The sequence below is a fragment of the Schistosoma haematobium genome, chromosome 7, assembly GCF_000699445.3.
Source record: "Schistosoma haematobium chromosome 7, whole genome shotgun sequence".
In the NCBI taxonomy this organism is placed as follows: domain Eukaryota; kingdom Metazoa; phylum Platyhelminthes; class Trematoda; order Strigeidida; family Schistosomatidae; genus Schistosoma; species Schistosoma haematobium.
This window is the reverse complement of record NC_067202.1, coordinates 3,679,105-3,706,970: the sequence shown is the minus strand read 5'-3', so window position 1 is coordinate 3,706,970 and position 27,866 is coordinate 3,679,105. Positions and strand designations below refer to the sequence as shown.

Genomic DNA, 27,866 nt, shown 5'->3' with positions numbered 1-27,866 from the left:
GCGTATATTTTTATCGTATAATTGTTAAATGACTAAACTATTCATATTCGTGTTCCTCTTATCATAAGCTTTATTTTAACCTATGAACTATTATTATACGATTTACCATTCTTGAATTATGCCCTGTCTATTAATTGAGATTAGATGGTGGTTGGAGGTAGTCAACAGGAAACCCTGGACCCGGGTTTCGTGCTACTTGGCACTCGTCAGCAAGGTGTACCTGTAATCTTGAGGGAACTGGTGCTCCCTGGCGGATTCGATCTCGTGTCACCCAGCTTCACAGTCAGAGACGTTACCACTGAGCTATCCGAGCCGTGACTAACCTCCTGTAGGACTGAGATGTAATCACAATTGATTGATCACTGGGTGGTGATCAATCTCATGCTTGTCTAGTCCCTATTAGTGCAGATCGAATGCTATCGATCATGTTGCAATGTGGCCACCAGTCTAGGTGACTCGACACTGCGGGCACTATGTATTGAGATTAGATGGTGGTTGGAGGTAGTCAACAGGAAACCCTGGACCCGGGTTTCGTGTTTAATTACTATCTCCCACATTCACAGCCACTTTTGGCTAAATCTTGTACAAATATTGTTTCCTATTTTATGGTACGATGTGATCTGTTTGGTTTGTATATAAAGTAAGCATGTTTGAAATACATGATTCATATGGTGGAGGTTGAGATTGGTGTTCTGGACCTAACTGGCTGGGCTAGGCAGGAAGCAAGACCGATAAGGACTCTAGTTTGCTCGTGCGTGTTTTTATACGTCATTGGTCCGGTCGATAATTCACTGTTCTGTAATTGACAGTATCATTACGTCATGTATATTGATAGGGGCATAGGGCACAAATTATAACACTTATATTAAATTACGAAACATCAGAAATACAATTTATCCTACTCATTAGAATATAACAAATAAACGATATTTATTATTAACTTTCTACTCAATACTCAATTTATTTGAAACTATCTAGTCAAATCTTAGCATTGATACCTATCATCATCGTTCATGATCCGATAATATCAGTATTATAAAGAATTTCAGTTTTGAAGCATTTCTTATATTATTATAATTCAATTCATTTTGAATAAGTTATCCTTTCGTTGTGAATTAACAATGATTTGATATGTTCACTACACAACTATGTTTATCTCTTCTTCTATTTGGGGTTTTGGAAATTTCGATTAATGTTTCTCTAAATTCGTTTCTTTTCTATTTTTGATTACAATTGTTAAGATTGTTAGATGCTCTAGTGTAATTATTCCTTCGAGTATTTTCTTCTGGTTGTCTTTGACTTGTTGATGTTTATGTATTAATCATTACTTGTACCATTCGTTTCCAACATTTCTCAGATATTTTCCAATCTGTTTTTAACAGTTAATCAGTGGTCAATCTCTAACACTTGTTGGAAGAACATAATGATGTGGGGATTCTTAGAAGAAATATTACCTATTCTTTTGTGGAAGCTTTCTTATTGACAAAGTTTTCTTGTTTTCAAACAGTGAAAAGCATGTTACGCGCATATGATTTTGTAATGACAGAAAATAATTTTAGTTCAATATGAGGATTTTGTAGGTGTTGTGTTCATTGACGTGGATGGTGGTTTAATCGTGAAGCTTTTACTGTCTTTCTAGGCAACATGATCAACATAACTTAATCCATGAAATAGTCATTGTATATAACTGTACTTAATTGCTTACTTACTCGTGTTACCCTTTGTTACAACGCTCGGTTTTACTTCGTTTAATGTTATAACGGTTGGGTTTCCACGTTTACATGTATGGGACGTTAATTTACCTTAGACGAATATCTACACTAGATTCCCTCCCAGTGTCTATTCTACAGGACTTCAACACAACTCAGATCAAGAACACGTGATTAGCCTGACCACAACGTAAATATATTTCCACACCAAAAACCCGACACAATCCAACAACAATGAACAATCAATGATAAGTGGGTCGTAATAATAATAAAGAAAGGGGGATATATAACTCATCTGACACCTGTCAGACTATCTACATGTCTAACTAAGCAGACAACCAATCATTATCATTCTCGCACACACATCACCCCTCATGGAAGAGCATAGGCCGCCTGCCAGCATTCTCCATCCAACTCTGTCCTGGACAATCCTTTCCAGTTGCTATCCATCCTTTTCATGTCTAGTGTAGTTCTTCTGAAATAAGAATACAGACAATTTAATATATTATTTTCTTACTTTGTTATATCACATATCCTACTATCTTTGTATTGAATAGAACAATGAAAAAGAAAAGTACTTTTCATAACTTCTCTCTGTTAATATAAACTATATCAATTTCGACTGGTCTATAATCATGTCACTATTGTCCCATTTTGTCTATGAATACTCACTGAACAACTTGATAAAGAATTCCTTTTCAATGTTATTTATCTATTTGATATTTCTAGGTGGATGCGAATGGATCTTAGAAGATACCATTGAATTAACATCGGAATATTGTCCTTTTCAAAATAATATTGATAAGGTAATTTATTCTCTGTATGTGTGTGTGTGTGGAAAATTTACTCTGAATTATATATTACAATGATTGTTTTGTTTCTTAGATTTTCATTGTGAAATAGTTTTCTTTTCTCCAAAAAATCGACTATTGATATATATTTTTTTCACAGATTGAAATCATGAGTCAATTGAAGCTAGACCACCATGGAAAACCTGGAAGCACTGGACGGCCGTTTCGTCCTAGTATGGGACTGCTCAGCAGTGTGCATCCACGATCCCGCACCACGCGAGATTCGAACCCAGGACCTATATTTTTTTATCAATTTAGTATAAAGGGATTTGTAGAGACTGTAGAATTTTCGCAATCTAAATTATGAGCTGATCCTAATTAGGCCACCATTAAGGGCCTGAAATCACTAGTTGGCTGTTTCGTTTAATGCATAGGATACATCTGAACCAATGTTACACACAACGTTGTCTATCAGTTAATTGATTAGAGTCGATTTGATGTTCAGAGGTAAATCTCCTAACCGCTTTTCTCTCGAAGTTAATTTAATGATGCTGAAATGTGTTTTGATGTCCGTGTTGAAAGCGAGTTCTGGCTACACTCCGTATAACTTCCTCTACAAGATCCGGTGAATCAATAGATCAGATCTATTTCCTCATTAAAATAGCTAAGGTTTATTTGCCGATGTCTTTTACTGTCCATGAATCCCAATAAGACTGAATCATATTTTGTTTATTAAAGGTACCGTTTGTATTTACTTCGTATTTTGTACCCAGTAATAAGTCTCAATAGAACTATGAAGATTACTCTGAATTTTTTGTATATTGATATTAAATTCAGTTTGGGCCTACACTAATTGGTAACTATAAACCGATTGAGCTTATTCTTATACGAAGGTATTCTATGGCATCCTCGATATAACGGCAACTGAAATTCACCAACAATTCATCATCATTATTCTACATATCTACATGAAATAGAGGTCGGGACTTTCAGGGTAGCTTTATAATCCCGAAAGGAAGAAAAAAACTGGAAATGGATTACTTTGTTCCATAAATTACCGCCGGAGGACTTCAGCACACACCGATTTTAGCAAACTAAAAATTGTTACAACTAATGAAATAGCTGCAAATATCATCATAGAAAACTGTCATCGCAATTATCCTTTAAATAACCAAATAATATGTAATAACAAAAACAATCGATAACCTGACCTGTTGCTAGCGTAACCCTCCAGTATGAAATGGGTTTGATGTGTGGTTGTGAAAGTAAATGTGATTGGTCATTAAGAATGAACAAACAGTCACTCAGCTTACTGACAATTCAATATGTGATTTTCTTCCCTTCCGTTTATTTCCTACTCCAGACTCACTAAGACTAACTGCTTGCAATTGTGTAGAATAAAGTATTGTCAAGTGTTACTCTGGTTATTTATTCTTGTTTGTGAACGGGGGTATCTGTTATAACATGATCTGGTCTGTGTATAGTGGATCATTCGAGTATGTAGTGGTGTGTATTGGCATTCTGAACTGGATCATCCGTTCCAATCTCTTTAATGTATAATCGTAGTGTTGTAGTATACCGCGGGAAGAAGAGTATTTTAAATCAACCGTTATATCAAGTTTCTTTAGTATATATGTATACATTCAATTGAGCACAATATGATACCTACATCTCTATCCTTCTAATGTACCAGATTTTTGCACGTAAATGTTTTGTTTTACACAAACACTAATTCGTTTGCAGTAAAACTTAGCTATATCGCCACTCCAATGGTGAGCGTTCAAACCACTTTAAAGTTACAACGCACTCATTAAAATCGAGTTAGGAAATAGTGCTGGGAATTAAGATTGAGAGTTAGGGCTAAGGTTTTTTATGTCATACTAATATTAATTACTATGCCTGGTTTTAGCGTATTGCGTAATTCGTAAATATTTATATGTTAATTGGCTTAGTAGGTCTGGATCTCAATATTTTATAGGTCGTTTTAGCTTGTTTTACAGCACAGGGTTTGTTCCCTTATTTCATGTAGAATTTCATTGACATCATAAAGCAACCAATGTTATACTGCCATTGAGAACCTGGAAGCACAGTACAGTCATTTCATTCTAGTTTGGGACGCCTCAGCGTCGTTGCGCGTCGACAACTCTGCACATGGTGATCGAACTAAGGACTTTCGGTCTCATGCGCGAACGTTTAACCTCTAATCCACTGATCTTCGCATTCTACGGTTTTATGTGCAATTGTTTTATTTTAAAATCTTTCTCTTCTTAATCAATCATTAGTTATCATCTATTCAATTGGATTGGGTTAATGCAGAAGATGGCGGACATTTACTATCAATCATTATTGATTCGGAAATATTTGTTTTTGCACCGGTCTGTCAAAATCTTTCATTAAGTCGTAATAAACTACGAGGTGGGCATGCATGTCAGCCAACATTAATGACTACAATTGGTGAAGTGTATGTAGGTTGGAAACCTATCGCTTGTACTCGTATAGTCACAGCTGACTTCAACTCTTCGTCATCGTTATCATTATCATCTCTTACATCAATTGAAAAGAAGAAATCAATGCCAACACAACAACAAGAATCTTGGAGATATTCTTCAACTACTGCCTTGCATGGTGGTAGTAGTCATCGTTGTTTTATTAAACAAGCTGCATGGCTTCGTGATGGTCTATTACTAATTAGTGCAAAAACTGAACTCCAGTTGTTTAGTCAATGGCCATCAGATAACTTGTATAATTTATTTAAGTGGCATGTAAAACCTAAACTGAGCAGTAAGTTAATCACTCTGTTATTTTATAGATTCTTTTGTAATTATCAGCCATTTAGTTATAATTGATATTGAATCTGGGATAAAGATATTCAGTGAATTAATTTGTCAGATCACAGTAATAAACACGACAAGATAACATTATCAATAAAAACTCTCAGAATAGTAAATATAATACGATTCGAGAAGAAAGAATGAGTTTGTGATTCTCAGCTATGTCATCCTACATCTGTAACAAACTTGGTTACTATGGTCGAGCGGACTCCAACCAGGAAGTCTACATGTACCGATACTCAATGGTTTAATGAGCAAAAGAGATGTCTTAGTTTAATAGCCTCTGGCTCGTTGTTAACTTAATCCTACACCAGCAAACATCGGAGTTGTTGGACCTTTCCACTGTATGTCCCAATCACCTCGATAGATGAAGATTCACAATCTCATCAACCGATTTTACGTCTTTACTTAGTATTATGTTCTTAACCTCAACACTACTCAGTTGGTAATATCAGAATATGCTAGAAATGCTTCCTAAACACTTATAATCAAATCCTAGTGACCTACAGATATTTTTTAAGGAGTATGTTTCACAACCATAAAGCAAAATAGAACGTAGCGCTACTTAGTATACTCACCTTGTTATGAATACATGAATATAATTAGTAATAAGATTTATTAAGTTTTATAATTCTTAAAAGTTTCACTTTTTCTTGCCTATCATTAACTTCGGATTGATAGTTTTCGTGGAGACTTCGCAAAATTTGATATCAAATTAGTTGTATTATAAGATAGTCTGGCATCGGACCACTGAGTAATTGATGCTGAGTTTAGATGCAGAGTATTCCGTAACGATAGCGAATCCTAACATTTATATTTCATTTTCAGTTCTCGATGAATCTAACGTAGCGCATATCTTTTTCACCTTTATCCGTGGTACTCAAACCTACTCGCTGTCAACTATTTAGGTAATTTAATCTCCATGACAGTTAAAAACCTTGAGTTTATTTTCTAGTGGAATCATTTGCTCACACTACTATACAGTTTAAAACAAGAACAAAACAACTGTCCAGTCCTCTCTCTTTTTTCAGGGGTTTTCAGTTTCGTTTGAATTTACTATATGAATTAGATTTAATTAATCTACACAAATCTCTCAAATAAATTATTTCATTGTGTAGAGTTGACAGATCGTGACTAGAAGTGAAATTTAGTACACTTGTAATATTATATTCGCTTGTTAACTGGATATACTTGCATTTCAGTGTTTGTGTTCACATCGGGACCTGAATCTAGTACCAGTATCTCTCACCTAGAGGCTATCTGAACTCACTGGCTCAGTGGATAACGCTTCAAACTTTAGGATGAAAAGTATTGATTTTTTGTGCATATAAAAACATCAACACTGAAACTCATGTACATACAACTGACGTTTCATAAATAGGAAACAACAACACTAGATCCCACTGCCACTTCCCTTACATTACCAAAACTCTTGACTATATGATAATGTCAAGGCAATCCTCTCAGGATGCATGTATGTTGAAAAAAGTTGATCAAAATTTAGTCCTGAAGAAAAACAACTGTATAGCTCAAACCCTTAACAATAATTTCATTTAAATCACGAATCGATCTAAGTTAGACAACCCTTGAGAACTTAGAAACACTGGGCGACCAACTCGTCCTAATATGGGATCGCTCGACAGTGTGACTCCACGATCCTGTGGACGGGAATGGAACTCATGACCCTCGTACGTTTAACCACTGGGCACACAATGTCATGGATTGACTTAGGTTGGATATTGACACCATTGGTTGTCGGTTCAGTGGTCTGTAGGTTAAACATTCGCGCACTATATCGAAAGTCTTCGGTTCAATTTCCAACAGAGGGATTGTGGATCTGCACTACTTACGAATCTCATACTGAGATGGAATAATCGTCTGGTGCTTACAGGTTTACAATAATGGTCTAACTTCATCAGGTTCATCACTTGAATGAAATTCAAAAATCTTTCTAAAATCACTCTGAAAACTTTACTAATAAAGATATAAATAGTGTTTAATTTTTACATTGGTAATTTGCTCACTTATCATTCTATTATACCTTTTCACGTTTCAGATACCAAATCATTGTATAATTCATCAAGTGCGAATGAGTCATTCGATGCAACAGCAACGACAACAACATCCGACACTGTGGATGATTCTACAGTTTCTGGAAGCTCCAATATGTCAGTAGCACGTTTAACTAAAGCTTATTCACCATATCCTTTAAAGTCATCACCTTCACGATCAATGTTGCATGCTGTTTCAGGTCATTCTAGTTTGTCTAATTTACATGCTACTTCTAATAATACTACTAATACTACATCCGATACCACTAGTGACAATTTTAAAATAACTAGAAAAATGAGTCAAATTGACTTGAATCGTGCCAGCGGCAGTGGATTAGACGTTAAATCAAATGAACAATTATTGAAAGACTTGGAACTCTTGTCGAATCTTGGATTATTCGAAGCTATTCAAGTAATCTAATGTTTTGTTTTATCCCTTTGTGTGTTTTTACGTTTGCGATTTGTTTAACTTGTAACATTTGCTTCAGGAAATCGGTTATTGTGACAAACTAATCGAGTTCTGTTGTTTGAAATATTTTTTTTATGGAAATCTTACACTACCACCAAACAAATCGGTTAGAAATGATGATGACACCAACACAACTTCTCTGTCCAACCTTGGAGTTGCCATTGTTGATTGAGGTTGTACTGGGATATAGCGACAGTAAGAAGGATGTCTTACAGATAACAAACATCTATACTGATGTCGCTTACTCATAAGCAGAAGCAAAGATAACATACCACTTGTTTGGGCGGCCTCTGCTTTTTCACGAAGGGTGACGGGCGTAAGCAAGTAAGTAAGTTACTTCATGGATCTTTGATACCAGTGATAAGGTATAAAAACTACTAAACTCAAACATTTTTTTCCAAACAGAAATATTCTTCAATAGTCTGAGAAACTGGGAAGTGTCAATCTCTTTTAAAGTATTAACAACAACCAATATGTATACGTATTAATAAACAGAAAATACCCTAACTTCAAAACGATCGTAACACAGTAACTTGATAAAACTTTGTGCACTGGCTTTTATACTCATTAGGTGGATTCTGGATATATATATATATATATATATATATATATATATATATATATATATATATAGCAGGTGGTTTTCTTAGGGAGCTACTCCGTAAGCCTTTGTGGGTGACGTTAAGTGATGCAGTCCTATGGGGGTCGGTGACCAACAATAGGTTTATTCTCTACTTGTTCTTTCAGGACCGTTCAGTCCATGTGCACTATTGGTTTAGAATCGGGATTTTTCAACTTTAGGTGGATCCGCCGTACCCACCAACCTGTATTAAGCATCGAACATTCACTTTTCACCCTATAGATTTCGCAAACAATACCACTGTCACGAGAAGGCCGTCAGTAGGATTTTCCTGGTAATGACTTTATACTCGCGACCACATGAGAGCGTTTGTAGAGGGATAGCGGACTACCCTCATAGTCGGTCGTACCTGTGCATCTGGGGACAATTATATACTTTTTTGTCTGAAGGTAATTTTACATTGATTTTCAGGAAAACCGAACACTATCCAGAATTTAACATTACAATCTGAACAGCACAGGTCGATTCCGTGGCGCAAACATATAGATATCCAGAACCCTAGCGGACCTATATATATATATATATATATATATATATATATATATATATATATATATATATATATATATATATATATATATATATATATGTTTAACGAGAGATTTTGTGAGTCAATTTATGTTTACAAAGCATTGTGGCCCTGATGTTTGAGGGTAATGGGCAACAGTGGTTATCGATCTTATTCGTTGTAACTACTTACTGACTTACATTTACATATATTCTTCTTCTCTCGTGTTAGATTGTCAATCCAATACTTCCTCAATTCCATCCTCGTCAACTCTTGGAATGGATGAATTTGGGTCATTTACGTCGTATAAAAGCGATATTAGCGCATTTAACTAGATGTTTAACCGCTATTGGCAATTCATCCCAACGGTCAAGCAGTCAGTCTGATAGTCATCGTAGAATGACGAAAGTACGCATATATTTTTTGAAAAAATGTATTATTTTCGTTTTATCTTTTCCATTGCTTGATGCAGGCTTTTTTCTTAGGCTTCAATACACTTTTACTAACCTGATTTTATGAAATGACTGTTTAACTAATTGCGTAGTGTATAGAACATAAGCCAACAACCCTTTCAATACTATGGATACGAGAGTGGAATAACAGTTAAATAACTTTACAAAATGTAAGTCTGTAACAACAATTTAACCACTTGGTAACATCTCACGCTATGAGGAAAAAGATTGAGAATAATCTTTTGTGTACATTGAGGTAGGCGATGATTGCGCATACGTAATACATGTCCAGACCACCTCAATCAACTACATTTCACAACCGATTTGCTGCGTTTTCCTGGTATGCTACAAAGTGTCACCTCTAAATATAGCTCACCTCCACAAATTTCTGTGGTCATGAGTAAAGCATTTGAAGTACGGAGGTAACATCAAAAACTCCGCCCAAAAGACCATATGTGACCAGCCTCAAACAGTTTCCCGATGGTTGTTTCAATTACGCTTCTCAGTCAACAAGAACACTCAATCCAATATCTTTTACATCTGAGATGTTTGTCGATACCACGTCCTAGATTTGCTAACCAGAATTATTATTATTTTTCTAATCTGCGTATGCTAATCCGTTTTATAGTCCAATGTCATTGGCCTTGATCAATGGTACATTCCGTTTGACACGATTAACTCTGAGCTAAAACTAAACTACTCTTCAGTTTCTTATCCAGGTCCCTCAGAAAGAAGTATTTTTCCAAGGTGTGAGGAACCAAAAAACACTAACCGTCCACATATATGTGATAACATTCAAGCTCATCTTGTTCACTATTAAATCCTTATCTTCCTTTTCTAATATTTCTTGAGACGGAATCTATTCTTCCTGATTTTTAACTAGATTATCTCTAGGATGACCCATTAGGTCTGATGCAAACCAGATCGACGGTTCTAAACTTTGGCGTTATCAGTGGATAGGGGTCAACACTAAACTTGTTTGTGATATGAGCTTCGAGGAGCTGATGGTCAATAGACTATTTACAACCCAAAGGATTTGAGGGCAAGCGATCCATTCATTTCCCACTGCTGCCGAGAATCCGGCGTCCGGACAACGTAATCAAATCGAACCTATACCTATATGTATACCATAGAGTGCATGTTATCCACGGGTTGGAGCCAATGAACTAATTCCAACCTTTACCATCTGTTTTGAACTTCTTCCCCATTTTCCACCTGTGATAATGATTTGAATCCACAATATGCTATACAACTACCATCTCTTGTAAATTTAATATTTTCTGGTAAAAACCTTTAATCTTTACTTATTTTCATTTTTCTAAATAAAATAGTTAATTCCCTTTTCATTTACAAATTTGTATTCTTCTATATTTATATGTTTATGTAGGGTAATTTAAATTCAGAACTAACCAATTTTGTTATCGAGTCATTCGACTCTACCATGACATCAAAAATGTCGACAACAACAACAACAAGAATAAATAATACAACATCTAAACCAGTGTCTTCAATATCTCATACATCTCATTCTTCAAATAATCTTTTAGAAATGCATACAATACCTCCTTTACCTTTGTATGTCCTATTAGCTGTTGATTCATTGCAAGTAACCGATGTTAATGCAGATGTGAAATCGAACAAACATTTCGGTATGTAGTTTTATTGAGTGAGTTTTAATCATACATTCAGTTAGTGATAAACAATGTTGTATGTATTGCTCAATTCTGTTTTAGTGCAAGCTTCCATAAAAGAGAGTGGAAAGCACGTGTTAAAGTTGGTAAGGGCGCTTACAATAGAAAACTAAGTATCCAACTTCCATTGACTAGTCAATACTGAATGAATCACATATTCAGAATGCAAATGTAGTTGATATCAATACGAAATTTCAATAGCTTGGATACAAAGATAATTCGATAATGTAGTTGAACAACAAGGTCTGGATTCATGTCAATAATGAAAAAATATTTATACTTCTGTTTGATATTCCGTCTAAATCCTTACCAACCAGACAAAACAAATGTTTTTGCGTTAAAACATCGGATTCCATTGTGAACAGCCCAAACCAATACTTTTTATACTGCAACACTGTTGAAAATAGGTTTTCCTTTTCTAAGAACTGATGTTTTCTATTCCTCTTTCATATATGTAAAAACAGAATCATTGTCTTAGACTTGCTATCCGTATGATATACCTTACTAATGCCGCATCTCAGTACACTCAGCAGTACAACTTCATCATTGGATTTCCAATATAACACTTTTTCTCTTACCACTACTGAAATAATCTGCTCAACTCAATGTGACTTCAATGAACAAATATATTAATCCATTTAGCTCTGTTGAGTCATCAAGATAGTCCAGAACACTGCATCAATGAAGAAAATATGGTCTCATTTTACCATACTGATCATGACTATAGAATCTCATCATTAAGAAATTAATATGTTTTTACTTAGTTTAATGATGATTACATAACGAGTTTAAACGGAACATTTTTGATCATAAATTACTCTTTAGGGATTATATAGTACAACTAATCCTCTTACATTTATTTCAGTATATCTCAGCGGTGATATTTCTAACCGTGACCATGAGTGGTAAGCATTTTATTCTTTCAGTGGACATAAAATCCTTGAAGACTCTATATGCCTCTGATTATGACCAACTGTAAACTTGTGTAAAAATCTTTTTTCAGTATAGGGTTGTGGAGATTATTAAGTTTTTGATTGAGATCATAAATCGATTGATATTCGACAAACATTGAAAACCTGGAAGCACTGGACGACCGTTTCGTCCTATTGTGGGACTCCTCAACAGTACGTATCCACGATCCCGCTCGTGCGACTCGAACCCAGGACTATTATTTGACTATTTTTGCCTCTGTTTCTATAGTCATCCCGTAATGTGAATTTGATTTAGGTCAAATAGTTTAATCTATAATAGATAATAATAATAATACTCTTAATATTTTACCATAAACAATGAATATGACAAAATTCTCTGGATTAATCAATGCAAAAAGAATAGTCAAATACGCAATGAAAGGTTGGTTATTCTATCTGAATCAAATCATATAAACGAGAAGCTTCTATATATAAACATGCCTATGGAAAGAAGGTAGTAAGATGACATAATAGAATATCAACAAATCAATGAAAAAAAGATTTTCAACAGTGAAAAGACAAAAAAATGTGGAAAAATTTGCTTAATTAAAATTACTTCAATCTCCACAAAACCCCTTCTGATGCTAATCAACATATGTTCACTAGTGACTGGCTTCAAGATATATATCATGCAGTTCTAGTGAGAAGCAGTGACCAGTGGAGTTCAATCGGGTCAGTTGTGAGGTAGTAACTCACTGATGACAATGGTGGATGTGTCACTCAATTTCGTGGATTAGTTGAAGCTAGACATTAACACCGTTGGATGCCGGCTTAGTGGTTTAGTTGGTTAAGCGCCTGGTGCGAGACTGATAAGTCCTGTGTTCGAATCCCGCGAGGCGGGGTCGTGGATGCACACTGCTGAGGAGTGCCTTAATAGGATGAAACGGCCGTCCAGTGCTTCCAGGTTTTCCATAGTGGTCTATCTTCAATTGACTCATGATCTCCACTGTTGAGATTACTATAATCTCCATAAAACCCTTTCTGTTACTAATTAAAATTAGACGATAGTTTGCACTACAGATTAACTTTAACTAAACAATCATTGAGCATTAAAAAATAGTGGATAGCTGTTTTGTTCCGATATAAAACTCCTCACTAATTTATATCCACGATCTTATCATAATTGAATCTGGGATTGTCACATCTGACAGCGAGTATGTTATATTTAAACTACTGAATGAGTGATGTTCTTCTATTAGGACTATTATATTATGTTTGTAATACTTACTTTCATAATGCCTCCCTTCTCCTTTTTCTGACAACAACCCCTTAATTCTTTCCAGATTCTATAAATGAATGGAATAATGAACATGGATTGACTGACGATTCAAGCATCTTCGAAATACAAGTATGTATAACACTTGATTGGTGAAATTCCTTCTTTTTCTTCCTCTACCGATAGCTTTTTTTCTCTCATAAATCCACAGTCTTTCTGACTTGAATGATGTTATTCATTTTAAAGGGAAATTTTCGGTCCCAAAGTGAATAAAATTCATTTTATTCTGGCTTAAAACGTTTCACCATACGATTGTTTACACATTCATTGTTAGCATATATGCTTAATTATTGTAATAAAAACTATCGACTGTGAGAGCGCTAAAAAAAGCCTATATAGCGTTTGACGAATTCTTCTACAGTCGTGTTACTTCATTCTCTTTCATTGTCTTTCTTTAGGATGATGATTTAAATCTCAGTTCGAATAATAATGATGATGATGATTATGATGTGACAGATAGAAGTAACCCATCGAAAACTATTCATCATTCAAATCCATCATTCAATACATCTGCAAACAAATCATCATATTTATATGGATTTAGTATATGGTCACTGAAACCCGCAGCATTAGCCCGCAGTATACAATTTTCCGAAGATGATGCCCGTCTTCTTGCTGATCAGTAAGTGTTTCTTCTTTCATTAAAAAAATTTCGCGAATTAGTTTCCTTATATTTTGTAAATGGTACGGCAGAACAATCGTTAAAACTTTTGGTTCTTGACCGACAAATTACAGACTCTAGCTGCATTACATTTTCATCGGCCTAGGCAACTGCGTATTATCACTACCCATCACAGTTAGAGTATATTTTGATGCCAAGTGCACGAATCGGTACCCGGCAAATATGCTCTAGAAAGTGTTCGATAATTACTGAACAGTTGCTTTACGCTATTATTATCTATATGTCTAGTTTTAATTTATATGTATTGGCTATTGGATCTCCCCATTGATATTTGCGACTGCAATTGACCATTTTCTCTTAAAATATGTGGATCCTGTTTGGGACACGGATATATTCAGCTCACGAGTCCTAAATTGGACGGAACACACGTCTTCGAGTCCATTGCTGGACATCATCCATTTCCGTCTAAAGGTTTAGAGCAATGTTGTTACATAATTACTGATATGTCTATCATCTACTTAATTAATTATCTTTCCTTTCACATTCTCCTATCATCACACATATTATAAACTTTTGTTTATCACCGAATCAATGCTCCGCTGTCCTTCAACATAGTTTGTCAACTCAACGATTACCTGGTCTATCATCACTAGATCAAATGTATTTATTGGGTATAGCTGATTTAATGGCGAAGACACGTTCCGATATTACGGATTGCTTGTCAAAAGTCCATTCATCAACTAATGAGAAGAAGCTGGATCAATTGCCACGACGATTATCGATCAAACAGGATTCTAACGAAGGTTATTAATATTGATATTATTATTTTATTATTATCAATTCCATTTCGTTTGTCAACTCATTTACCAAGTAAAGATTTGTCTATTTAGTTTCAATCCACATTCTGAGTCCTAAGGCTAGTAATATGGTGTGTGCTACCTACGCGTACAGTTATAAGTAGTATGTAACAGGAACTGGGAATGAATGCTAATCAGCAGTAGATTGAAATAAAGAGAACATGAATGGAAACAGAGAGCGATCGGAATAACAACAAGAATAAAAGAATGATAGCGTAGATAAACGACAACTCAATGACGATAGGCAGATGATTTATTTGATTTATGATTCCCATATTTTACATGGGCACTGTGTGATTTCACATAGAATAATAAATTAGTTTTTCCCCAACAAGTCTTTGTTCACTACAATAATACTACTCGGTCTCCATAAGCCTTTATTCTAATCTTCGACTTCGTAAATAAAATTAGAACATATTAATTTAAAGATGGCCCATCGGTGAACTCGAGGAAGCTCTAAGAAGCTCAGAAAGAGCCGAAGATATTCAATCCTATTATCTTTTGAAAGAATATTCCAGATTCTCTGCATGTAGCTTCCCTATTGGACAAATGCTAAAAACCCCTGTATACAGATTGGATGACCGTAATAATGATTTCGCTTTTACTAAAAACTATAAATACCCGAGAATTTCATACCATAATTGACACTATTTGGAAGAGCATTCCTTTCACTTGTCTTCTGTCTTCTCATTTGCGACTTTGCACTGTTTCTAAAGGTAATGTGACAACGAATGCAACAGTATACCTTACCAAGAATCCAGCACTCGACTTGTTGGGATCAGATCTGATAGAAACCTTAAAACTAGCAAGGCATTCGATTAACATCTGCAGCAGAATCAAAACCCACACTAAGGAGATATCACTTCTCAGAATCTATCCCAACAGTATTAGCTGACAGTTTTAGGTTTTACTTATATATGGTTAATAGAGAGCGGGTTTAATTTTAACCAAATAAATAACCGATTACTCTTGGCAACCAAATCTAATTGAAAGTTTGGATATATATTTACATTCAGTCCATTAACGAACTCATCTCTATTGATCAGATGTCCTTATTAAGTTAAACGTGTCTAATTAAAATGCATATTAGTTTACTGTATTTCAATTAAGTTACGTAATCATCCACGATTATTCTCATTGTAATGTAAATAAATTAACAAAATACGATAAGTAGTATATTCCATAAGTATAAAAAGAAATAGTTCGTTCAATCTTCAAACATTCAATTTTTATCATTACAAACTATAATAACATTAGCAATCAACTCATATATAGAGATAAGTTTTTCATCCTTAGAAGTTTTAAAACTAGTATAAAAACATAAACAGCGTATACTTAGTTGAGCGTACGATTGAAACATCGGAAAGACTAGATCGAGTTTTCGTTCTAGTATCAGAATTTTTAACAGTCTAAACCTAATGAGATCAGTTTGTGAAAAATGCAACCTGCAAATTTAATCAATCCTTTACATTGTTCCCTCAGTTATCATTGTTTAATTGTTCACTGAATATTACATTAGCTAATCAGTTATACGGAACTTAGGACCTAGGGACATATATTCATCAGTTCAAGTTGCTACTGTATATTAAGACAACAAGAAGTTATCAAGTAGGAAACTGTTTGTAAATACTTGTACTTTTTTGATGATTATTGTGGTAATTCTCCAAGTTTCAGTACTTCTGTACTTTACTGTACTGTACATAATTTGAAAACATATGAATACTATCAATAATAGTATAAAAATAAACACAGAAAATGAAGTCGGATTGTGAATAACAGTGGAATCCTTTACGAAACTACCTTAATAACTACTTTCTAGTGTTGATGTTTACATCGAGATTTCAACTATACCAAAAACTTGCTACTCTAATCGCTACCTAGAAACAGTCTACTCAGGTTCCACATATACCATTATGGATTGAACAATTATAGTCTTTAATATTAGCAACATAAAAATGTAAACTCTATAAATAATTAGCTTACTTCGAAAGTAAAAAGTAATGGTAAGAATCAGTATTTTCGTTGAAACTTTAAAAATGAATGCAACGGTTTCAATGTTATCTAAATACTTGAATCCATAGGTTACAATTACGCTATGGACATTAATCAGGTTCAGTTCACCATTCTCTTCAACATAACATCTGGTTAGCGTGATTATTGTGTATTTTTAGTGTGTAATTGATTTTGATAGATTACTGGGTTTTTTTCGTAGTTTATATAGTTGTTCAATTAAAAGAGGCAAACAATCTCAGGAATTCTAATGAGAAACCATGATTAGCGGAGTTCATACTTATCGAGCTTGAGACAGTTTACTTACTAAGGTCGATAAAAGATGTCTCCAGTATATCGAGGACTGATTAAATTTATAAATGTAAACCATTAGATCCTGACTTAGTGGCCTAAAGATAAAAGATTTCTGAGCTCAATCCTATGTGATGCATTCGTCAAAGCACACAACTGAGGAGTCATTCACTAGGACGAAACAACTGTCTATTATTCCCTATTTCTCAGTAGTTTTTTAATAACATCAGTTCGTAATGTAAACTTTAAGAAAATGTTTTACTATTCTATCTTTTTATCAGAACATAATTAGTGTAAATTTATTGTTGTTGATTTCTTCCTTTATAAAGGTTTAGATGAGTGTGGTCTTCGATTTCTTTTAACAGTTCAATTATATTCTTATTTAAGTAAAACATTACCACCTGCACGTCGATCACAACTACTTGTAAGTTTTAACGCCTCATTTTTAACAGTGATGATCGTTTCTTTCTGGGGTTTTTTCTTCAATATTAAGTAAGATTTTCATACAAATAGGGTTGGTTTAATAGGGACTAATTGTTCTATAGATGCATTATCGTATATTATGGAAATCATTGTGTTTCATAATTTGCATCTCATATTGATCTTAGTTAGACAAGCATTGAAAACTAATACGTTCAGGTTTTCAGAAGTTGCCTTACTAAGAACTACAAAACTCAACAATCCCCACAAATATCTAAAGTTAATCATGTACTTATTAGTGGCTGATTCCACCAGGTTATTCCAGAGTTCTATTAAGAAATTGTGATCACTGGACTTCACCCATTTCGAGTATGATGTAATTACTTATGAATAATATTGGAAAATGGTTATATCATATCACGAATTTATGTCGATTCAGTAGTTTTTAAAGTTTAATCACTTATTACAAATTTTGAGGCTCTTGCGAAAACCTCAATGCATATTGAGACAATATAGAGTGGGTATTTGGTTAATAAGTAAAGTAGATTCGTTCATTATATACAAAGTCCACTCAAAATATGATGCATTATAGTATTTCTGTGTCCACCAACTAACCGCTTTTGGTTTACCTTCACAGGGTTGATGAATGTAATAGGCATTAATGTCGCTAGTTCAAAGCTCCACAGAATTATTATTATCACTATTACTATTATTATTATTATTACTATTATTATTAATACAGTGAATACTTTCATATTGATGATGTATATATCGATTCTTTTATTTCTCATATATTGTATTTCAGTCGTCTGGCCTAACTAATTCCAGTCTAGTATGGGCATATCATTCGGATTCACAAGAAGAACTGCTATCACAATTACCAATAGTTTCTAATCAATTAGGCGGTAGTGAAGTCAGCGGTGCTGATTCATTAGAATTAAATTGGGCAGATTTCAAACGATACGGTTGTGGTTGGTGGATACGAAGTGAAAGTCTTCTGATTCGCTGCGCTGAGAAAGTATGTATATATCATCGTCTGCGTGTTAACAGCTATGTATGCATGCAATAGTAGAAACACATATTTACGATTTCATCAGTTTAAACAGTGGTATTCGAAGCGATATATTTACTGAGTTGGATGGTGGGTAGAAATGGAATCGAGGATGCACATTCTGTCCTATTTGAAATTCTTCAACTCAATCTACTTGCATCCCAGAATTAGTGTTCATAATGAACCCAGTTCTTTTCGCTTCAAACCCCCAATGTGTTATCTGCTTAGCTACTGAGTTCAGATATCTACTGGTTTGTGCAGTGGCGTGAATTTAAATTCATTTGTATCGGCTATTTAAATCCTCTTGCTGCGTTATGAATTGCAATTCATCAGTCTCTTTCAACAAATGGGGATTGTATTCGGATATTAACTTAATATATCACCATTAGGTCACAATCATTATAAGCTAATTTGTATGGTGAATAGCGGTGAAACTTATCACCCGCGTTTCGTCCTGTTTGGGACTCATCAGCTGAATTTGAATACATAGGATGTACGTATGTCGAGATATACTGATCAGTTGCAGTTCATCATGTTATCATTATAAGCTTACTGCTTTATGGTCTTAAAATGAGTGCATTACAGATAGGTGCATACTGCTGTCAAATCCTAAATTATGAAAATCATAATATTGATCTAGCAGATAACCAATTGGGCTTTTGTTTTACAGTACATTAGATTGTTCTGTAATCCTTAGATCAGATTTTAACTATGTGATAAGATACAGTCTGAAAACTGGATAAAACGTATAGGTATTGTTTGTTGTTTCTTCACAACTGTTTGCTATTATTTAACTAGGTCCAGCTAGTAATTTTGAAAAACTTTAGATTTACGTCGAATCCCATCAATTTGTTCAAAAAAATTCTATTCCATATAAAATTAGCAAAACTCTTTCAACAGTGTGAAATTCATATCATTTGTCGAACAAATGATTGTGAAATCGATACTACTTACAAGTAGGTAAACACTGTTACGAACTATGTATTGTCACCAAATTACTACTATTTTCCCACATATTGAAGAGTATCACAACTCCCTTTTTGTTCATCTCTTTACAATCCAATAATTTTCCACTGTTCTATCAGCTCTTTCTATTCTTTTAAACGTGAAATATGGAATTAGTCTAACGAATAAATCTGTTGATAATATCGTATTCTAATTTTTGTGTGTGCTTCACGTTCTCTATTATGACCAATTGACCGGGTGACTTGATTTTTACGGGGAAATATCATTGATCTCTACGTTTTTGTGAGCATATCCTTAAATATCCACGCATGATTCCCTTGTATATCCAATTAATTGCTAGTATAGTCAAAGTTTATAGAGAACTATCATCAGAATTATCAATCTTATGGCTGTCCACTTCCTCCAATATTTTATTCAGAGGTAGTGCCCTCATTTCCTGACCTTTTATGAGTTCATTTACTACCAAAAGATTTACTCTCATATGATATACTTCTGCTTGACGAAGATGCTGACAAAATCTAGTCTTCTGATCAACTTAAGCAATGATGCAAGCATGTTTGGCAAGCGTTTCTCTACCGACGACTGCAAGATATTATTTTAAGTCTGGTTTTGATTAACGTTTGAATTATTTGTAAGTAGTAAGGTAGTTGGACATATTGATTAATTTACTTGGAATTCTCGCCAGTCCTGGTGGTTTAGTGTCTGATGAATTTTCGGCACGGATTCAGAAATCTCTATTGGCTTTTGCCAACTTTCATCATATATAGCATAGGTGAATTATCGTTCTACCAAAAATGGACGAGTTTACTGCCTGGTTTTTTCTTTCTCTTCTACTTTCTATGTGAAACATGACCATTAAGAATAGAAGATTATCGTATGCTTCTAGTATTCGATTGTAAGTGTTTTTTAAGCACCTCTGGTGTGTAATTTTGAACCACTGTGTGTGCAATTTCTGAGTTAGGCATGAGATACTTGATAAAGTTAGCAAATCGATTGATGAAATAGTGAATTTTCATTAACTGAGGTTACTGGGACATCTTTTTTCGAATGCCTAACCACCACGTACTTTGAAAGGCTATATTGTCAGATTTACGACTAGGTTGGAAGAAAGCTAGGAGCGGCCTAATATACTGGAATGCGTTCATTCGTTTTATTCATCTTTTTTTCTAACAGATGGCTCGTACAGCATTTCAAAATACTAAAGATCCAATGGAATCTGCTGTCTTTTATCTGGCTATGCATAAAGCTAAAATGGTGGCTGCATTATTCAAGTAAATGTTTTACTCATGTTATTTTGGTAAACAAAAATGTTTATTTTCGTTGCATTCTTTTCGCCCGTATTAATTAAATACATCGTTGAAAGCCCTCGCTTATTCCTCGAGGAAATGTTTCAGTAACCAATATGTTAAAACTATTTCATGCTATCAGAATTCTCTGGGAAATTTACTTAATTAGAAAGAGGAGAAGATTTGTAGATCAGGTGGATGATTTAGGTGGAGTTTTGTTCTCTGAGCTACATGGTTTGGTCGTGGAGCTTTCATTGTTCACTTTGAACAACATCAGCACAAACTTTAGTCCTTTCGCCGAAATGTCGAGTCTGCCTGCGATTACTGCAGCAATTTCAACCTGCTGGGTCATCTATCTCCGATGTTCCCCAGCAACCGGACGTCCAACTTTTCGTCAACAGCGACTGTTACGGACAGCGCCGCCTCGCCAAAGCACTCCATTCAACATCTTTCCCCTTCACAAGGCCGCACCAACACTAACCTTTCCTCTTCCAGCCCCGCAACGGCGTCTGAAGAACTGCACCCGCCTCACATCCCCTTTGGCAACGTTTCCAAATGTAGAGTACGAACTGTTCTATCTGAAGTTTGTGCTGATGATGTTGTTCAGAAGACCATTTAAAGCTCTGTGATCTAACCATCTAGATCAGAGAACAAAACTCCATCTAAATTTTCTTATGAAATAATTACTTATTTTCTTTATCAAGGTTATTGTCTTAACCTATGGTTATCTTTGTCTTCCTGTACATAAATATGACTTTTTTCGCTACTTACCACCCCTTTTTTTTCTATTCACTGTTCAACCGTTGAAATGTTCTGGAGACTGTTAATTTGTTCTAAGGTTTTTTTAAAGATATTTCATGTTAAGGAATCCCTAACATCAAGAAATATCGTTTATGTCTCAATTGTTTATTTCCCATTGAATTATGAATGGCATCATACTATTGTATTATTTATAGTTGTAGAATAATTTAGCGATGAATTCACCTTTAATTGGTTGATATCAGTCAAATTGGAAATTTACTGTATATACAATTGGTTATTGCCTTTATCTCTCTTGATCATTATTCTATGCCTCCAAATGCCCTGGTACAGCCGAGAGTGGGGAGAGCCCGCTCTCCCTCTCCAAATGCTCTCACATGACCACGCGTATATAACTTCTGCCAGGGAAGTCTTACTCACTGCCTTCTCGTGGCATTACTGTTGTTTACGAAATTGAGAGGACGAAAAGTGAATGTCCGGCGCTTTAACCGGATTGGTGGACACGGAGAGTCCACCTAGAGGAGTTGGAAAACCCTAATTCCAAACCAATGGTGCGCACTACCTCCAATACTCTCAGGGAAAAATGGCGTACCAGCTATATTGAGAATGCATCTCCATGCTCCACTGCTTTGTTGATCAAACCTTCAGGTCGAAGACTCCGGGTGTGGCCCCCAAAAAAACCACCTACTTCGGTTTGTGCACCCGGGTAGTATCACAGCCCTCACACATATCTAGTGAGATCTGTGTGGTGCATATGCATTTGGTGCCTCCTTGTACCAGTATCTATGTGTTAAAATAAATAAAATTCTATGATCACATAAATCTGAATTGATTGGATAATAATTCATTAATAGAAGCGTCACTTATAAATCATTTCGGAAGAACTTCAAAATTGCTTATTTAGCAGTGAAATCCAGGTCGCGTGTTTCATTCTATTTGGGACTCGTCAGCTTAAAAAGCTTGCGAATTGAGGCTATATCGAGGCAATCCGTGCAGGATGCACATATGCCAGAAAGATACTAATTCTTTGCAGTCCTAAATAACAGTGGGGAGATACAAGTAAAATAACAACAAGTGAATTTACTAACTTACTAATTTGTTTGGTATTGTTTGTTTGTTTGAATCTTCCCATTGATGTTTAGGACTGCAATTGATCAGTCTCTTATTGGCATATGTACATATTGTGTGTATTTCGATGTAGTCTTAATTCACAAGCATTATATTCAAAGAGTGAACATCAACTCTGAGGTGCAGGTACATCTAGCTCATGAGTCCCAAATAGGACAAAACGCGCGTCATGGATTCTACTGCTAGCCACTATCCATCTTTACTTACTAATTTCTCGTTTGTGATGTACACTTGTCAAACTAATTCTCTAAGTGTGTACATATTAAGAGAGACCTATTTATTTAATACAATTTAATTTATACAACCTAATTACTATACAACTAATTTTGCAAATTTTTTCTTCATTTTATTTTCATTTACTAACATATTACTTAATCTTTCTTTGAAAACAAAAACAAAAACTACCAGAACCACTGGTAATAAAACATTGGAGAATTTCTTCCGATCCGATTTCACACCAGGTCAACCAGCATGTCGTCAAGCTAAATTAAACGCATTCCGTTTACTAAGTCAACATAAATATCTTCAAGCGGCTGGATTATTCTTATTGGCTGGATGTTTAAATGATGCAGTACGTGTTTGTTTGGATACTCTGAAAGATTTACAAATGGGTATTTTATTAGTTAGGTACGTTAATTTAGATAATATATTCATGTATATGTATATTGTAATCTCAACTGGAACTTGTAAATTAACCGACCATCACCAAACATGTTTTGCTATTCATTTGCCCCCAAATATCCTGGTACGGCCAAGGATGGGGAGGATCCGTTCTCCCTCTTGAAACGTTCTCACATGGCCACGCATATACAGCCACTACCAAGGAAGTACCACTCAGTGCCTTCTCGTGGCGAGAGTTTTTGATTTTAAAAAATTTAAAGTGCGAAAGGCGAATATCCAACGCTCTAACCAGGTTGGTGGATATGGGTAATCCACGCAGGGGAGTTGGAAAACTCTGATTTCCAAACCAATGGGGCACATGGGATCTAGGATGCTGAGGAGACAAATGTTGTAGGAACCTATTGTTGGTCACCGGTTATCACGGGACTGGGTCTCCTAACGTTGCCCCACTGCCTTATGGATCAGACCTCTAGGTCAATGGCTGTAGCTGTGACCTGACCCCCTACGAAGACCACGCGCTTCGGTTTGAGCGCCCGTGCAGTTTTCCAGCCCTCACACAAATCGAATAATTTATGTGGTGCATCTTTGTATCAATGCTCATGTGTTTAAATAAATGAAATAAATCAAAAATATCAACACCAGGTTGCATGCAATTGGTAAATGTTCTTAATTACTCTTCAACGTTATCTCCTCAACTCTTTATATCCAGACCCCATTTACAGTAATTGTTAATTTACACGTAAATAATTAAACTTGATCGAAAGTAATTTCATAATGTACAAATCTCTAAACTAAGTGAATAATTAACAGAATACAGTAGAACAACACGTTGAAATGAGTAATTGCTGAATTTATCAAAATCCTTACGAATAATAAACTGGATGATTTAGATAGTTAATTCGCCAATAATCTTACTTTGTATCGCTTCTTCTCAATTTCAAGTGAAAGGGTTGTCAGATTTGTTTTTTTTTTTTGAAGGAGGGATGTTGAATTTAAGGTGGCCTGCTTGAATATCTGGGCTACCTGTTCTTGCCATCTAGATATTTCAACAAGTTATCTGTTTTTGTGTTTTTTTTCTAACACATTATTATGTCTATTATTTGCATAACCTATTCAGTTGCGTTTATGCAAAGTTTGCGACCTTTCATTGTGCAACTTACAAAAAAGCACGATCAGAAACATTGTGGTTGCTTGCAATATACATTGAGAGGAATGAACATTATTCAGATGTCGATTCCTGAACTGCTAACATCTAACTGACGATCACTCAATATTTGCCGTCAGGATCGATCAAGAAATAAGAAAAGGAAACTTGTTGAAACACTTTGTGGTGACAATTCTATATTGTACCAATAATATAATATTGAATAAAGCTTATAATCATAATAACGCAATTAGTCTACTTTATTTTTGTAATGACGTTCATAGTGTTCTATTTTGGACAATAATTCAAAACTGTTAACTGTTGATCAGGTTTACTCCCATGTGTGGTCGTTTATACACACTGCTAAGTAAACTCATACTCGAAAGAAATAGCCGTACTCACGTGAGTATGAATTATATTGAGAGTATCCGTTCTCTCAAGATTTCCAGTTACACCTAACTAACGAGTCCCAGCTAACCTGAAATTCAGTTATATAGGTTTTTCTGATATCTAATTTCGAACCACTTTACCTTGAAACATAGTGCTCATCATGTTAAGCCACTGAGAGTATTGATCACATTACAAATTGATCAATGAAATCTGATCAACAAAGAGTTCATTGTGTATAATTCAGCTTATATTCATTGCTTCTTTATTCAATTACTCAATGAATACTGTTGTAATCTTTCTCTCTTTGTATTTCCTGTCATTTTAATTTTTGTAATTTTTTTAAAATACTGACAGACTTTATACATCATCAGCACAAGGTATTCCAGGTCAACAAACAACAACATCCTCGACATATCATGATTTTCTAAGGGAACATATAATTAAACATCAAGATCCATTTCTAAGAAGCATGGCGTTTTGGACATTGGTTAGTTAATTTGCCTTTATTTTCTATTTCGTTTCCTTTTGTTTAACTTTCGTATTAGAAATAATACTAATAATAATAGCTTTATTCAACACTCTAAGTAGAACACAGTGAACAGTTACTCTAGTGTATTCGTCTTTTAGTTTGTAGACGATCATTTTGTGTACGCTACATTAATCGTTAAGAATAGTGATACAGTCAAAAGGAAAAATGTTGGTATTCGTCGTAGAAAGAACAGTAAAAAGTAACGAAGAGATTTGATTGTGAAAAAGAGAATCACAAATACTGTTAGAGTTTAGACGTCGGTTCCACATATCGTAGAATGATATTTCGTCTCTAACGGACCTGGAAACGAAACTGGGTTTGAAGTAGTCATATATACTCAGGTGTGTGACTTTGGAGCCCATGAAACACGGTCATTTTGCTATAGGTTTTATAATGTTTTACTTCTGTACTTTAAAGACTTTACTGTTGGTGGTGGAGATACATGAGACAAGACGATACTGCTTCCTTCCGGTGTTTAGGAGGCAGTGTCACTATAAACCCTGGTTATCTGAAGAAAGCACTTTATTACTATCACATCCCAGTACAGTCAGTAATACATCTCAACCTTCAAACATTAGGCTATTGCTTTTCGTTTTACCATTCCTCAGTCAACCTGCCTGGCATCGTAGGACCTTAAGTAACAAGCTCTTTAGTCATTATGTCTTTATTTGGTCATCACATTAAAGTATCAGCTATGTTCGTGGAGTACGTAATACTTATATTCGATAAATGGGTTCCATTGCATTTCAGATCTGTTAATCACTGGCATCTGATATTGCTTTAATGTACTATCGAAAAGAACTTGTCTATTGTTTGAATAATTATAATTTGTCAACTTTTTTTTGACAAATGTTCACATTATGTGGTTTTTACTTACATTTTAGGGTGATCCATTAGCTGCCTTGCAAACATTATTAGAAGGACCTGGAATATTAAGTAATTCTGAAGATTTTATAATATCTGAAAAGAGAGATAGTTTAACCGATTCAATCTATCAAAGCCCACAACATCCTCAATATCTTAGTGGTAGTCAAAGCTTCATAACTAGTAGGGATACTTCAAAACCATCATCTGTATGTCCAAGTGTTTTCAAATTCTACACGTATCTACAATCACATCCATTAGTTTTACGTCATCAACGTTTACAAGCTCCAAATCTAATCAATTCTACTATATTATATCGTGTAAGAAGTTTAGAAAGACGTTTATACTTTCGTACTGCCCATCATTATTTTATATTGGGTTGTCCAACATTAGCATTGGAAGTTTTGACTAAATTACCACCATTGGAATCTTCCGGTTCATCATCTATATTTGGTTTACATAGAATGTCAGTTAATGAATCTATCGAAAGTAAATCAAGGCGTCAATCGGTATTCTCTTCAGATGCTGTCGTGCAATCTGTAAATAAACAAAAGTATGTTTATTTAATTATTCAAACATATATGGACCACTTCATCTTTAATTAATTCTGTTGTGATGTGCAGTGTCGGAAATTTGATACTAATACACGGTATGTGATGCACCAACACCCCTAAATGAGTACTTGAGCGAGAAAGTGTATTGGACTACTAAATGAAACGCACAAATACTCATTCATATATATACCACTCTATCCTTAAGAAATTGACCCCATTGAAATGCACTCGACCTTTGGGTCACTTCTGATTGAGATCTATTGTTCAAATTCTCTCGATCAAGTTGCAAAATTGAAGTTTCTTGTCGATCAGCTTTCACTACCTGTACTTACCAACTGACTTATCTAATCATTACCAATAGATTTTTCATATGATATGCCTATAAACCGTTGAACATTGACCCATTGGTTTAGAGATTAAGTATTCGTTCGCAAAACCATAGTTCATGGGTTCGATTCCCGCGTGCAAGGGCAGGACTTTTACCAAGTGATTTTCTTGGGATCTAGCATCCCTAACATGTTTACGTCACGAAATGTATAACGACTGAAAACTGAGAAACACTGTCCTGCTTGTTTTCTTAGTATTAGACATCTCAGCTATTGTGCATCCATGACCTCATCAAGGATGGAAATCAAAACCTTCAGACACTTCAGCTAGCACTCCAATTTGTAACCGCTTAGTTAGCATCTAGTAATTTCCATCTTTAACTTAATTCAACTCATGATAGTTTGTGAACGTCATTAAATGCCACCTATGATATTGATCTCACTCTTGACCCAGTTAGATTTTACTAATCACAACATCTCACTAAAACTCTTGGGATTTCCTCCCAAATTTAATTTGATTCAGTGGTAATCACATGATGTTCATTAGTACATTGGGAATGTGATGTTTGTCATTCCTTGATTTTGTAAACTACAAAAGTAGTTTTAACAAAAAATATGATTCATCTTTTTATTTAATCTCTATTTCTTTGAATCTCTCT

General features: G+C 34.8%; 1 protein-coding gene across 2 annotated transcripts in view; it reads left to right on the top strand.

Annotated features, from left to right (window-relative positions):
• Positions 1-27,866, top strand: part of DMXL1_1 (DmX-like protein 1) — a 122,525-nt gene that overhangs the window by 35,931 nt on the left and 58,728 nt on the right. For both annotated transcript variants that reach the window (XM_051217826.1, XM_051217825.1), the window contains 14 exons: positions 2,439-2,515; positions 4,783-5,281; positions 7,388-7,794; positions 9,231-9,407; positions 10,839-11,100; positions 13,397-13,461; positions 13,788-14,011; positions 14,627-14,814; positions 17,499-17,593; positions 18,395-18,607; positions 20,780-20,877; positions 23,188-23,406; positions 25,289-25,421; positions 26,348-26,880. In XM_051217826.1, coding sequence (XP_051064253.1) covers positions 2,439-2,515; positions 4,783-5,281; positions 7,388-7,794; positions 9,231-9,407; positions 10,839-11,100; positions 13,397-13,461; positions 13,788-14,011; positions 14,627-14,814; positions 17,499-17,593; positions 18,395-18,607; positions 20,780-20,877; positions 23,188-23,406; positions 25,289-25,421; positions 26,348-26,880 — 3,190 coding nt within the window. The remainder of the gene's footprint in view (positions 1-2,438; positions 2,516-4,782; positions 5,282-7,387; positions 7,795-9,230; positions 9,408-10,838; positions 11,101-13,396; positions 13,462-13,787; positions 14,012-14,626; positions 14,815-17,498; positions 17,594-18,394; positions 18,608-20,779; positions 20,878-23,187; positions 23,407-25,288; positions 25,422-26,347; positions 26,881-27,866) is intronic.